At 42.9% G+C, this 14,900-nt stretch overlaps 1 protein-coding gene across 2 annotated transcripts in view; it reads right to left on the bottom strand.

Moving 5' to 3' along the window:
- Positions 1 to 14,900, bottom strand: part of MAP3K9 (mitogen-activated protein kinase kinase kinase 9) — a 77,087-nt gene that overhangs the window by 13,345 nt on the left and 48,842 nt on the right. For both annotated transcript variants that reach the window (XM_068965417.1, XM_068965418.1), the window contains exons 4-5: positions 5,491 to 5,639; positions 4,379 to 4,554 (exon numbers count right to left, since the gene is read on the bottom strand). In XM_068965417.1, the coding sequence (XP_068821518.1) occupies positions 4,379 to 4,554; positions 5,491 to 5,639 (325 nt within the window). The remainder of the gene's footprint in view (positions 1 to 4,378; positions 4,555 to 5,490; positions 5,640 to 14,900) is intronic.

Below are 14,900 nucleotides of genomic sequence, written 5' to 3'. Positions count from 1 at the left end.
GGAAAAACAACAAAGTTTAGGTAGAAAATATAATCATAATCCTATGATGATGATCATATAATCATATAATAGTCTCGGTTCTATTTTGATTTGTTTTTCTGTTACATAAAGGAAATTTTTTAAAAACCAGAGCCAACTTAAGGTAATCTAGCTTAAAAATGAGCCTGCTCTAAATGAGTCATACTCCAGGCATCATCTAACGTGCAAATAAAAATAAATACATTCCCAGGGTGGCTGTTCAAAAGGTTCGTGAGGCATGTCATCTAAATCTTGGTTCACTTTGGTTCAGTGAATCCACTGAAGCATGTGGTTGAAACTTTCATCTTATCTTAAAGGGCAACCATGTGCTCTAGAGGGACAGAGACAGCCCAGCAAAGAGAAGCAAGAACACTTCCTGAAGTCTTTGCCAGGCACTTGCTCTAGAAACACTACCACACTGGGTGGGCAGAACCTCTTCCTTGCCTTCCCTTTGTCCTTCTGCGTGAATTTATAAATGAACTCAGCATGGGGTTCCTAGGAAGAGGCAGGAAATTACAGCATCAGGAAATAGGATAGAACCCAGGAAAGAGAATAAAGCATCCGTAAACAACTTTATAGATTCTAAACTATTAACACTGGTTACTGTAGGCGCATGATGAAGTGAAAAAAGGCTGTGGCTCAACTGGGAGACACAAGCGATTCAGGTTCAATTCGTGGGTTGGGAAGATCTCTTGGAGAAGGGATGGCAACTCACTCCAGTATTCTTGCCTGGAGAATTTCACAGACAGAGGAGTCTGGTGGGCTACAGTCCACGGGGATGCAAAGAGTCGGACATGACTGAGCAACTAACACTTTTACTTTCAGGATTGAAATGGGGTGGGAGCAGAGGGTTAAAATTTCAGAAGCTTTCATGTCAACAACCTGAGAGAACCAGGTCTAAAAAGCGGGGACTTATTTTTTCTCCCCAATAAAGCAGCCAAAGCAACACTCCTGTGACTGGAACTTAAAATTCTCAACGAAATGCTCCACTCTAAGAAGTCATTCTGCTCTCGAAAAAAATATAGAAATGGAACCCAGGGCTAGAAAAAAAATATGTGAACACATACTGGGGAAGCAGAGCAGCAGGCAGAGAACAGAACCAAAATGGGAATAAAATATTCTGATGAAAGGAGTGTTTCATTCAACTTGCCTTCTGTTCGCAAGACTACCTGCTAATGTCCATCAAAGTGATAGAATAGAAATGAGAAGAGGGTGAGCACTTTGAAGGTTGGCTCATTAGTTGCTGATTAACCTTTGAATCAATGAACGAAAGAAATGAGGAGAGGAGAAGACAGTGTTATAAACGCAACCCTTCTTTATGGTAATATGCATTCATCACAAGTGCCTGAGAAATGAGCCTGAACTTCTGAACTTCTTCTCTGATGAACAGATTGACTGCTGTGTGCCCTCCAAATCCTTGGCTTTCTTGTTTTCACCATCAGAACAAAAACATGTAGAAGATTCAGAAAAATTATTCTTGGTTGGTTATTTTGCTGCTAAATGGGAAAGCTAAAATTAGTTCAAGCTACTCTCAGCCTTCCTAGGTCCTCTCTCCTACATGCTTTTGTCTAAGGAATGGCTTGAGTCTAAACTCCTTCCTTTAAGGAAATTCGAACCCCAGCCCAGAAACCAATCCATCCTCACATACAAGGGAGCAGCAGGTTGAGCTATCCTGAAGAGTGAATTATATGGGAAACCAGGACATTTATGGAGTACTGGCCTATGGCACCATATACCTGGCACCCCTCCAACATGGTAAATACCCTTCTTGTAGAACACCTATTTGGGCATCAACTCCGTACTATATAAATCACACCTTTCACATACAATGATTTAAGAGGAATCTCTCCAGAGAGAAAGCTCATCATCTATCCTTACCCTCACTTGCTGAACTCCAAGATTTATAATGGAGAGGCATCCATGCTCAAGGCAAGGACTCCAAAACAGAGTGGTTGAATCTGTGGCCTTGGGCAAATTAAAATGGGCATCACATTTAATATGGAGGTAACAGCACCAACCTCACAGGGTTGTATTACCTAAAACAATTACTAGCTTTTTATGCAAGATTATGTAAGAATTCATATAAATTACTTAGAGCATGGCATATAGCCTATGCTCTACACGTGTTAGCTCTTATGAGAACTGGTTTGACTTTTCCTAGTATCTACTTTCTGACAAAATCCAGCTTTCATTTTTCTTACTGGTTGGTACCCTTATAGTGTCATCAATCAAAAGAAATAATCAGAGAACTATATTCAATATCCTGTGATAAACCATAGTGGAAAAATATGAAAAGAATATAAACATATATATATACACACATGTATACTTGCATCACTTTGCTGTACAGCAGTAACAAATGCAACACAGTAATTCAATTAGTTTTTGTAGCTCAGTCACTAAGTTGTGTCCGATTCTTCTGTGACCCCATGGACTCTAGCCTGCCAGGCTCCTCTGTCCATGAAATTCTCCAGGCAAGAATACTGGAGTGGGTTGCCAGTCCCTTCTCCAGGGGATCTGCCCAACCCAGGAATCGAACCTGAGTCTCCTGCATTGGCAGGTGGATTCTTTACTGCTGAGCCACCAGGATAGCCCATAATTCAACTTCACTTCAATAAAAAATAAATTAAAAAAAAAAAAAAAAAGAAAACAGGAGTTAGTGATTCAAAAAAGGTCAGGAACTCTGGGGTTCTTCTAGTTGGAATATAATTAGTAATTGGAACAGTCTCTTTTAATCATTCTGCTCAATGGTCAGCGAGGATCCACCCCCTCTCTGAGCTAAAGAATTGTCACAAGCTCATTGCATCCCCCTGCAGAATGCTCCTGACTTGCCAAACAGTACTCTGGTGGCTCGCTGGTAAAGAATCCACCTGCCAATGCAGGAGACATGAGTTTGATCCCTGGTCTGTGAAGACACCCTGAAGAAGAAAATGGCAACCCACTCCAGTATTCTTGACTGGGAAATTCCACAGACAGGAAATTCCATAGACAGAATTAGAGGAACCTGGTGGGCTACAGTCCATGGGACCACAGAGTCAGACACGACTAAACACAGAGTCAGACATGACTAAACAACAAAACCAGGCTTAGGATTGCTATGTTGCAGCAAAACATCTATATCTTCAGATCAGCTCTAGAAATGATTTTTAAGTCATTTGTTTAGGGAACAACAATGATATTGGAAAGAAGAGACGGTTTTGGAACCAGAAGGCCCTGGTTCAAGATTCTGCCTCCTCACTTACTAGGTGTATGACTTTAGGTAGATACTGATCTGCTAAGATACTGCTCTGAGATGCAAAAGTTAATAACACCTGCCCTACATGCTGTAGCAGAGGGCATAAAACTCCTGGATAAAACAGATGAAAAGGTCTCTTCATACCTTCCAAGTGAAAGAACTGGGAAGCCATGAAGACAATTTTAGACACTACTATTATTTTGCTTTCCGAATTTCCACAGTGGGGAGTGAGAATGAAAAGAAGAAATTAACCAAGTCTACCCATGGACATCCCTCATGCCCCGAGCTGCAGGTCCTGAGGAACAAGCAACATAATTGCTTTGATTTGGATTAGCTTCCTCCATGTGGACCCTGACTGTTAGCTAGATACTACGGCATAAAACGGAGCCATTCAGAGAACGGTCACCAAAACAAAAAGGCAGATCTCTAATGGGCTATGAGTCTCTGAACTCCTCAGTTGGTTCAGCCTTTGAGCCCTTTCTCATGGTATTTTTAACCCACGTGCTGTCTCTGATCCTGACCCCCAAAGACACTGGCAGGATGTTCTGCTAACTGTTCTCAGTGTTCAAGTATCCCTATATCCTGTTAACCCCCTTTGACGAGTCCATTGCAGAACCAAGACACCTTTCCAGAACCTTCTTGTAATTTGTCCAGCCGCCAGAGTGAGACAACCTGTTGGTACTTGCCCAGTGGTGCTCCCCCTCCAGTTTGGACAGTGACGTAGATACGCTGCAAGGAGAGCTTTGGACTCATGACTTCCCTTACTTATCCCTGTGCGTGCATGCTCGGTCACAGTTACTTCAGTCGTGTCCGACTCTTTGTGACCCTGTGGACTGTAGCCCACCAGGCTCCTCTGTCCATGGGATTCTCCAGGCAAGAATACTGGAGTGGGTTGCCATGCCCTCCTCCACTTATTCCTACCACATCTCCAAAAGAGAGAAAAACTCTCTTATCGTTTCAGGTCACACCTGAGGCCTGGAGAACACTCCACATAAAGCCAGGAAGGAAAAACCTGCTTTGATATCACAAACCAAGCAGGAAGGTGGCCTCATCACAGTCTTGCTCAGAGGCCCCAGTGGAGAAGTTGCTCTGAGTCAACACATGCCTTCCGCTTCTCTTTCTTACCTTTTCTTTGGCCCTGAGTTGGTCAAACATCTCCTGAATCTCGTGCTTCCAGTCATCCTGCAGGCAGTGGAAGGAGTCCTTGGGCATCTCAAAGAAACCAGACTCCTCTATGGTAGTTAGCTGGTCCAGGATACTCGTGAAAGATGGGCGTGAATGGGGGTCAGGATTCCAGCAATCTGCATGGAGCACACGAGTCAGGAAGCATGAATGGACAGAGGCAGACGGAAGACTTAGGATGTCACGGGACCTCATCTGACAGAAAACCATCTCTCATTTCTTCTTGCAGAAACAGAGAAACTGGCATTGAGGGAAGCCCCAACAGGTCTCAGGAGGTAAAGCAAGCTGCCCAGCATCACAGTCATCAAGAGGGAAACTGGAAACACAGCACAGCAACTCTGCACCCACTTTGTTCTCCTCATTTAGCAGAAGAAAGGCAAGTCCAAAGAGTTTTCGTGCGTAAAGTACAACCACCACAGTTTATCAAGTTAGTATAATACATGATTCCGGGTGTGACAATGGGTAGTTACACCTTGGGCCTCGCTTTCCCGCAAATAAATGAGCTACCCTTCCCCTCCTCGATGTGCTGATGAGATGAAAAGCACGAGCAGGGGGCCCAGAAAAAGCGAATTCTATCTACTCGCAGCTCAGTCCCTAACTAATGGAGTGGCCACCTATCCATTTAACCTTTCTCAGCTTAGGGTTTCTCACTGATAAAAATCATAGGACCTAATTAGATGGCTTTTAGAATTTCTCTCTTCTTGGATCGCCTTCATTTCTACACATAAGACACTCAGAGGTCTTGAAATAGAAGCTACTATCCTTTCTTATTTTGCATTAACTAATATACCGCAGCACTGGATAGCAGCCTTTAGTTTCTAAGTTAAGTTCTATAGTCACTAGATGGACAGAAGGGACGTGGGTGACACCAGTGTAGCAGGGTGCTGATATCATCTTGAGCTAACTCTTGTAACCATCTTTAGGATTCCTCCTCGAGTGACTCCTACTTCACCTCCTCTTCCAGTTACTGGTCATGCAGAACTGGCCACACTCTATCCAGTGCTGACAGAAAGGTCAAACAGTCTCTAGTTTTGTTCCAGCCAGGGGTCACTCACCTTCCATGAGTTTGGCAAAAGGTTCCGGGCACGTAGAAGGAATGGGAAGGGCGAGCTTGTTCATGGCCACTCCGTAAGCGACTGCTAAGCCATCGATTCCCCGGAAGGGCACCTCACCAGTCAGGAGCTCCCAAAGCAGCACCCCGTAGCTAGGGAGAGGAAGAAGACAGAAGTCATACAATGAACCACAGCTGTAACTTCATTGAAATAGCTCATGAGGCTTTGACGAGCATCCCACATCTTCTCTAACATGTAGGGAGACTTACAGAACAGACATACTGCCATAATATAAAAGGGAGGCCAAGCCCTACTGGCTATGAGCAAAAACTCTGCAGTCAAGCACACTAGGTTTCAAAGTCTTATTCTTCAAATAACTCATCTGTGAAGTGTGAATAACATGAGCAGTTGGACAAGGCTATCATGAAATGAATGCTCTATTGTTTAAATCACTGCTCAAGGGCCACAGCTATTCTGTGGTTGCTATTGTGAATGTAATAAACTGGATGAAGAGGAAGGCTCCCAGGAATATATTTTTTTCTGCTTTAAGAAAAATTCAGCTTTAGTCACAAGATATATTATTTTCTTTTAAATTTTATTTAAGTATAGTTGATTTACAATGTTGTATTTAATTTCTACTGTATAGCAGAGTGATTCAGTTCAGTTCAGTCACTCAGTCATGTCCAACTCTTTGTGACCCCATGGACTGCAGCACACCAGGCCTCCCTGTCCATCACCAACTCCCGGAGTTTACCCAAACTCATCTCCATTGAGTCGGTGATGCCAGCCAGCCATCACATCCTCTGTCATCCCCTTTTCCTCCTGCCCCCAATCCCTCCCAGCATCAGAGTCTTTTCCAATGAGTCAACTCTTCACAGGAGGTGGCCAAAGTACTGGAGTTTCAGCTTTAGCATCATTCCTTCCAAAGAAATCCCAGGGCTGATCTCCTTCAGAATAGACTGGTTGGATCTCCTTGCAGTCCAGGGAACTCTCAAGAGTCTTCTCCAACACCACAGTTCAAAAGCACCAATTCTTCGGTGCTCAGCTTTCTTTATAGTCCAACTCTCACATCCATACATGACCACTGGAAAAACCATAGCTTTGACTAGACGGACCTTTGTTGGCAAAGTATTTGCTTTTTAATAGTATATACACACACACACACACTCCCCCCACATATATACTTTTTCATATTCGTTTCCATTATGGTTTATCACAGGATATCATGTATAGTTTCCTGTGCTATACAGTGTGCGTGTGTGCTCAGTTACAGTCATGTCCAACTTGACCTCATGGACTGCAGCCCACCAGGCTCCTCTGTCAATGGGATTTCCCAGGCAAGAATACTGGAGTGGGTTGCCATTTTCTCTCCAGGGGATCTTCCCAACCCAGGGATCAAACCCACGTCTCTTGCACTGGCAGGCCGATTCTATAATACTGAGCCACTTGGAAAGCCCATACAGTAGGACCTTATTGTTTATCCATCCTACATATAATGGCTTGCAATGCTAAGCCAAAACTCCCCTCCCCTTTGGCAACCACAAATCCGTTTTCTACATCTGTGAGTCTGTTTTTATTTCGTAGATATGTTCATTTGGGTCATATTTTAGATTCTATGTATAAGTGACATATATAGTGTTTGTCTTTCTCTTTCTGACTCACTTCACTTAGTGTGATAATCTCTAGGTCCATCCATGTTGCTGCAAATGGCACTACTTCATTCTTTTGAATGGCCAGGTGATAGTCCATTGAATATATATACCACCCACATCTTCTTAAACCAATCCTCTCTTGATGGGCATGCGGGTTGTTTCCATGGCTATTGTAAACAGTGCTGCTTTGAACATAGGGGTGCATGTATCTTTTCAAATTACAGTTTTGTCTGGGTATATGCCCAGAAATGGGACTGCTGGATTATATGGCAACAGATACATTGTTTGTTTAGCTTTAGAAAAGCAGAGAGATGACCACCAGAAATAAACAGATTTTGTTCCTGTGAAAGATTTCTTTCAGTGCCCATTAGGCTGAGTAGATTCTTGCCCATGACCAGCATGAGTAAATCCATAACAATGAACTCTGTCTAATTCAAAGGGGCAAGTTTCACAAGGGTGGACTGCAATGGTGGAGCGGGGCAAGCTTCAAGTTCCCTCCCTACCTTTTAAATGCACATGAAGAATTTCTTTTCATTTGTCCTTGGAGTTAGAGAACTGGGAATACAGAGTTGAGTGGAATAATTATCCTATGAATTCACAATCACTACCAGGCAGACTCATGTAGTGTTATTAACTACTCGTAATTATTCCTTCCAGGAATAACTCAGGAACAGAAACCATGAGGCCATGAGCAGTCAGAAGAGGGGCTTTCCTTATATTTGCAACACGAATCTCAATTTTTTGGTAATACTCCTCGGTAGTTTACAATCAACAAGAAGACATATTAATGGTAAAAAGAATAATAAACCCAGTAACTATTTGACCATGGCATCTCGCACATACCGCATGCTAAGACATTTACCAGTGTCATCTTGAATCCCTACAACAAACCTGCAAGATAAATATTATCATTTTTCAGATGAGGAAAGTTAAGTTTTACCCACATCTATTAAGGGCGTATTGGAGAAGGAAATGGCAGCCCACTCCAGTGTTCTTGCCTGGAGAATCCGAGGGATGGGGGAGCCTGGTGGGCTTCCGTCTATGGGGTCGCACAGAGTCAGACATGACTGAAGCGACTTAGCAGCAGCAGCAACAGCATTAAGGGTGTATATAGAGTAAGTCATAGTGGACCTGGACCAATTCTCAATTCTTTCTCCCTAGCATGCCCTTCTACCATTTCTCTCTGCTTGGTAAACTCTGCTAATTATCTTTCAAGATCTGATTAAAATGCACCACCATTTATTCATTCATTTTAAACATCTAATATGCATCAAACTCAATGCCAAGCACTAGAATATAGGATTAAAACACACAGATCTTATCCACAAAGAAATCAGAGAGAGGAACAGAAAAAACACTACGTAGAATACAGAGAGAGAAATCACAACAGAAATACTATGAGGGCGCAAAGGAAGGTCACCTACATCAGACCAGGACAGAGGCAGGAGGCAGCTAGACCCTGAGCCAAACTTTGCTAAGGGAGGGACAGAGGCCAAGGATCAGCATAAAAAAGGGTGTGGACTTGCCCTCAAAGGGCTCCCAGTGGCCTGGCATGGCTCCAAAGGAAAGCAACGTGCCCACCTCTGTGCCAGGGCATCCCAGGGGTCTCTACAGAGGGACCCTCAGAGTGGACTGGCCAGTCTCCTTGGGCAATGTCTTTCTCCCAGTGAGCCCTCCAGATACTATACATTTTTTTCATGTATTTTGACAGGGTTGGGGGAATAGCCTAGTAGACTGGTAGTTACAGGTCTTGTCTTGTCCTGACAGGAAGTTGGATTTTAGTCTGAGACTGATGGGAACAATTGGACGCTTCAGGAAGCCTTTCCTGACACCCCGACGTGTTACTCAGCCCTTCAGTTGTTTGTTTACCAGCCTGTGGTCTCCTAAAGGGCAGGGACAACTGGTTCATAACCTTTGCATTCTCAGGACCTTGCCCAGGCTCCGGTACGCCTACACACTCACATAGTGAATGAGCTGATGCGTGGATGTAGGAGTGAGGGCACAGCCAGACTGTCCCACAGGCTGCACCAGGTACCACAGAGTAAGCCCCAAATACCATCAGGAACTGCACCAGGGCACTTCTGGCCAAACCTCTCAGGTGACTTATCCAGACAGCAGCCATGCTGGGCAGCACCCATCAAGGGACCTCTACAAGTTCTAGACACTGCTACCTAGATTCCATGCTAGAGTCATTCCCGTGTATGGCTGTGTGTTCCTGGCACTACTGCCTACTTCTAGTCTGAGGAATAAAAACTCAGTGTTCCCCAAACTCCTTTCTTCCATATAGGTAAAGACAATCGATATCCCAACCCTAATGACCTGGAAAAACACGGTGTTTTCAAAGATCCAAATGTATCCAAAGATCCAAATGTATCCTGTCTATGTCCTCGAGTCCTGCCTGCTATGGTTTTTACACTGTGTTCTACTCTAGGGTGATGTTTCAGGCCACCAGGAAGGGGGAGGAGTCGGGGCCCTCCCCTCCAGCTTCCACAGGGGCAGCTCTGCTCTCACCTGTCTCGGTCCTTTGTTGATGGCATTCCACTTCATCTGAAGGGCTCTGCAACAAGGAGAAGTGGGAGAAGTGCTGCTCAAGAAAGACTTAGACTTAAGCCAAATGCCTGCTTTAACACTTAGAGCCGTGTGACCTTGAGAAAGCAAGTTCACCCCTCCAAACCTGTTTCCTCAACCGTGTAACAGAGCCAGCAATCCCAACACCTCACAGAAGAGTTGCAAGGAACAAATAACAATAACTACCCAGCATCCTGAAACTGCCACCTATTGCTGGAAAATGCTGCGTGCTCCTCACGGCAAGGGCCTGAGATGAGAAAGCGTCTGGAGGGGCACTAACATTCAGGGAAGGAGCCCTTCTGGGGATGAATTAACCAGTCAAAGTGTTCCTCTGCCAATGTTCCCCTGTATTTTTATAACAGAAGGTGGGTGATATAAATGGAGGTCTGGTGTTCCTTTGGCAGGAATAGAGTCCCAAAGGGGGACTGGAGAAACCCCCAGTAAGTGGATCTGAGCCACTGGGGAGAGGTAGACATGATTTACCTTGGGTTTAGCCTATTTTCTTGCCCTCCCAGGGTTAAGAGAAGGTCAAGAAGTCTGTTCAAGACCATTTACAAGTGGCCTCCCAGAACCAGCTCAGCTAGAACTCTGCTTCAGCATCCCTTCCACTGAGAGAACTGCCAGCTCTCACAGGGCTGCCAGTAATTTCCCAAGAGTCCTCAGAGCCCAACCTCAAACCCTCGGGAATGCACCCTGTGTCAATCATTAACCACCTTCAGAGGTGCAGTAATCCTTTCCACGGGTAATGCTGGATGTGGGGGAGGGGTGAAGGAAAGGCTGAGAGTGAACACCTTCTGAACCAAAGGTACAGCAATTCTGCACCTGTCCTGGCCAGAGCTGTTTTTCTTATTAACCTGCATGGACTTTAAGACTGTCAGCTCAGGGGTCCACTCTCTAAAAGGAGATGGTGTCCCTTGAATGGGCTCCTGTACTTACTTGGTCATCAGCTGGGACCCCATGTTGCAGGAACCACACTGACCGTTTAATAATTTTGACAAAGACAACTGAACTACTATACGTGAATGCACTTTGCAAACTGTGAGGCAGCATACAATTGCTCTTCTTATTGTTAACCAGACCCTCATTCAAAATGACAACATATTTACTAATTTATTTACAAATATACATGTTAATATATTTATTGACATAATAAATACTTATTAACATGGCAATGTGGGGACTTCCCTGGTGGTCCAGTGGCTAAGACTCTGTGCTCCCAATGTAGGCGACCCAGGTTCAATCCCTGGCTGGGGAATTAGATCCTGCATGCTGCAACTAAAGATTCCACATAGATCCCACATGCCCCAAACCAAAGATCCCGTGTATGACAACTAAGCCCTGGCACAGCCAAATAAATAAGTTAATTAAAAATAAATACTGGAAAAAAACCAAAGAGCAAAAATCATTAAAAATACACATAACCATTTTTTTAAAAAAGCATGAGCATTCATGTAAAAAAGGATAAATACCAAAAAAAAAAAAAAAAGGCAATATGTTCATGCTGCATTACATTCAAAAAGTTAGCTTACAAAACAGAAATGATCCCATTTTAAGGGACGGGTGGGTGATCATGGGAACAGGAATAAACACACCAAAATGTCATCATAAATTATCTTTAGAAGTGCGCTGTGGGTGATTGTCTTCTTTTCTTTCTTTTTCTCTTTTGTTTATCCATATTTTCCAGTTTTTTTTTCTGCAGTGAACATGTTTTCCTTCTATCATTTAAAAAACTTAAAATCGTTAACAAAATGCCCCCACCTCATCCTACACACCACAGGTAAGGAGCCACCATGGGAGGATGCCCTCTGACTGTCACCACTGCCCTCCCTGCACAGCACAGCCAGAGGGAAAGAATGTCTTCTTGAGGGAGTCTGGGCCATTCTCATCCTACCCCCCATCACAGCATGGAAGAGGTCCAGAGAACTACCCTTGAAGAACACTGAGACACACTCTGCTGGCCCTGGGCACCTGGCAACTGCAGAGCCCCAAGGCCCTGGATGAGTTCAGCAGAGTGAAGGCAGGTAGGGGAGCGCAAGGAAAGGTGGTTGGACTCAGGCTCAGCCCAGCATCTGACACTGAAACCATACCATTACCTCCCGCAGTGAAGGCCCATAAGGTAGAAACGAGATAGGAATAAAATGACACCTGGAGGATATCAAGCTTGTTTCGCAGAAAACCAGGGAAACCACAGATACAGAAAACAACCTGCTGAGAGCCTCCTTCAAGGTACATTGAGGGACTAGGACAACCAATAGTGAACTTAGATAAGGAACTTCACACATTACAGGCTGAAAATCCACCTCACGTAATGTAAGGAAGCCCCCTGAATTTGCACATGCAACCCACGCAGTGGCATGAAGAGCAGTCGAGACTGTGCAAAGAACTCCAGAAACTGAAAATCACTTTCCACTGATCATTTCCCAGTCCCTTCCCCTCTTATCCCCTACTTCCACATAAATATCCCACTCAACAGCTGATTGATTTGTTGTTGTTTAGTCACTAAGTCATGTCCAACTCTTTGTGACCCCATGGACTGCAGTACACCAGGCTTCCCTGTCCTTTACCGTCTCCTGGAGTTTGCTCAGATTGATGTCCATTGAGTTGGTGATGCCATCCAACCATCACATCTTCTGTCATCCCCTTTTCCTCCTGCCCTCAATCTTTTCTATAGCATCAAGGTCTTTTCCAATGACATGCCATCAGGTGGCCAAAGTATTGGATCAATCGATTAGGGAGACAGATCTGAGCACTGCTTCCTGCTTGGCTGCACTGCAATAAAAACTTTTTCTCTGCAAAAGTCTCGGTGTTAGGTCTTTCTATTATGCAGCAGGAAGTGAGCACACTTGCTTGGTCATAACACAGAGTAAGTAATTTTTAAATAAACATTTCTTGAAGGAGTAATGCATTATAAGTCAGTTTGGGAACCAGTTTGTCCTGAAAGTTCCTAGACATGCTTTGGCCCTCTTGGGACATCCTGCTAGGTCTCAGGCATGATGGACCATGGGCCAATCCCCCTGGAAGAGGGTGCCCAAAGTACAGGATTAAGAGTACACAGATGGTGAAGTGGCTGCAAGCACAGATTTTCAAAGAGACACATATCTAGTTCAAATCACAGCTTTACCTTTAGCACCTGGGTGAACCTAGGGAACTAACTTCAATCATCTAAGCCTCAGTTCCCTCATCTGTAAAATGGAAATAAGAATACCTACTTTTGGCGTCATCTCCAAATTAAAGACAAGCTGCTTCCTATGGATAAGTTCTCTTTCCCCTTTTCTGTGGGATATAAATACAATACTTCTGCAGAAGTAACTGTCACTCAGATGTAACTGTTCAGATAAGAACAACATGCTGAGGGATCCTGAAAGAATCTGAGTTCCTAAACGATCTCAAGGTGCACAGCTCTTCCACCAGTTTGGACAGGCTGGACTACTCCTTGAAAAAGAAATACATTTCTTTCATTGGTAGGTCTCTTTGTAATAGCCAATTAGATTAATACATCAACTAATCTAATTAGCCAACAGTCAAGTAATGAAAGTGTTAAGTTGAAGTGTATGAAATTTCTGTTTTTGTGGGTCAAAAACAGTTGACTATCAAGATATAGCTTAACCTAATGAGATCTGGTCAAATATTTGAAGGAAAGGAAAACTTTCTTTACAATAGCTACTTCCCCCTGTAATTAATGTGCATGGAAATAAGATTCAATATTCAGAAGCTATAAAGCATCATTGAAAGAAATTAAAGAAGGTCTAAATAAATAGAAAGATATCCCATGTTTATGGATTGGAAGACTTAGTATTACTTAGATGGCAATACTCCCCAAGGTGGTCTAAAGATTTAACACAATCCTTACAAAATTCTAGCTGCCTACTTTTCAGAAAAGGACAAAAAGGTCCTAAAATTCATGTGGAAATTGAAGAGATCCAAATAGCCAAAATAATCTTGGAAAAGAAGAAAGTTGGAAGACTCACACTTCCTAATTTCAAAATTTACTAGAAAGCTATAGTACTTAAAAACAGGTGACATTGGCATAATGGTAGACACAGATCAGTGGAGTAGAAGTGGGTCCAGAGATAAACTCTTACATTGTGGCAAACTGCTTTTTGACACGGATGTCAAGACAATTCAGTAAGGGGAAAAACAGTCCTGTCAACAAGTGGTTCTGGGACAACTAGATAGCCACAGGAAAAATAATGAAATTATGCCCCCACCGCACACCACATACAGAAATTAAGTCAAAATGGAACAAAGACCTATACGTTAAGAGCTAAAATTATAAAACTCTTAGAAGAAAACAAAGGTATAAAACTTCATGACTTGGTTTCTTGGGTAGGACACCAAAAAGCACAACCAATCAAAAAATAGCTGATAAACTGGACACCAAAATTTTAAAATGCTTGTGTTTCAAAGGATAACATCAAGAAAGTGAAAAGAAAATGCACAGAATGGGAGAAAATGTTTGCAAACCATGTACCTGATAAGGTTCTTGTATGTAGAATATATAAACATAAAAATGTTTCAACATGAAAATGTAAGGATTCAATATAACTCAATTTTAAAACTGGTAGAGGATTTGAACACATTTATTCAGAGAAGATATACAAATGACCAATAAGCACATGAAAAGATGCTCAAGATCATTAATTAGGGAATACAAATTAAAACCACAATGAGATACCACTTTACATCCACTAAAATGGCTACAATAAAAAATAACTAGTGTTGAGATGATATAGAGAAATTGGAACACTCGTGTGTTGCTAACAGTAAGCCATGGTAAACAAAAAAATTGTTTGGCACTTCCCAAAAAAGTTAAATAAAGAATTACCATATGGCTCAGAAAATTTCTCTCTTCGGTATATACCCAAGAGAACTGAAAACGTATGTTCACACAAAAACTTGCACACAAATGTCTGCAGCAGCATTATTTACATTAGACAAAAAGTGAAACAACCCCAAAGTCCAACTAATGAAATGAATAAACAAATTGTGGTATATCCATACAATGGAATATTATTCAGCTATTAAAAAAATGAAGTTCTGACGCATGCTACAACATACATGAATCCTGAAATATGCAAATGAAGGAAGTCAGACGCAGAAGACCCCTTACCATGTGATTCCATTTATACAAAATGTCCCAAACAGGCAAATCCATCGAGACAGAAGGTGAATTAGTGGTTTCCAGAGAGTGAG

Source organism: Capricornis sumatraensis, chromosome 2, assembly GCF_032405125.1.
Source record: "Capricornis sumatraensis isolate serow.1 chromosome 2, serow.2, whole genome shotgun sequence".
Taxonomy (NCBI): domain Eukaryota; kingdom Metazoa; phylum Chordata; class Mammalia; order Artiodactyla; family Bovidae; genus Capricornis; species Capricornis sumatraensis.
This window is presented reverse-complemented; position numbering and strand designations above follow the sequence as displayed.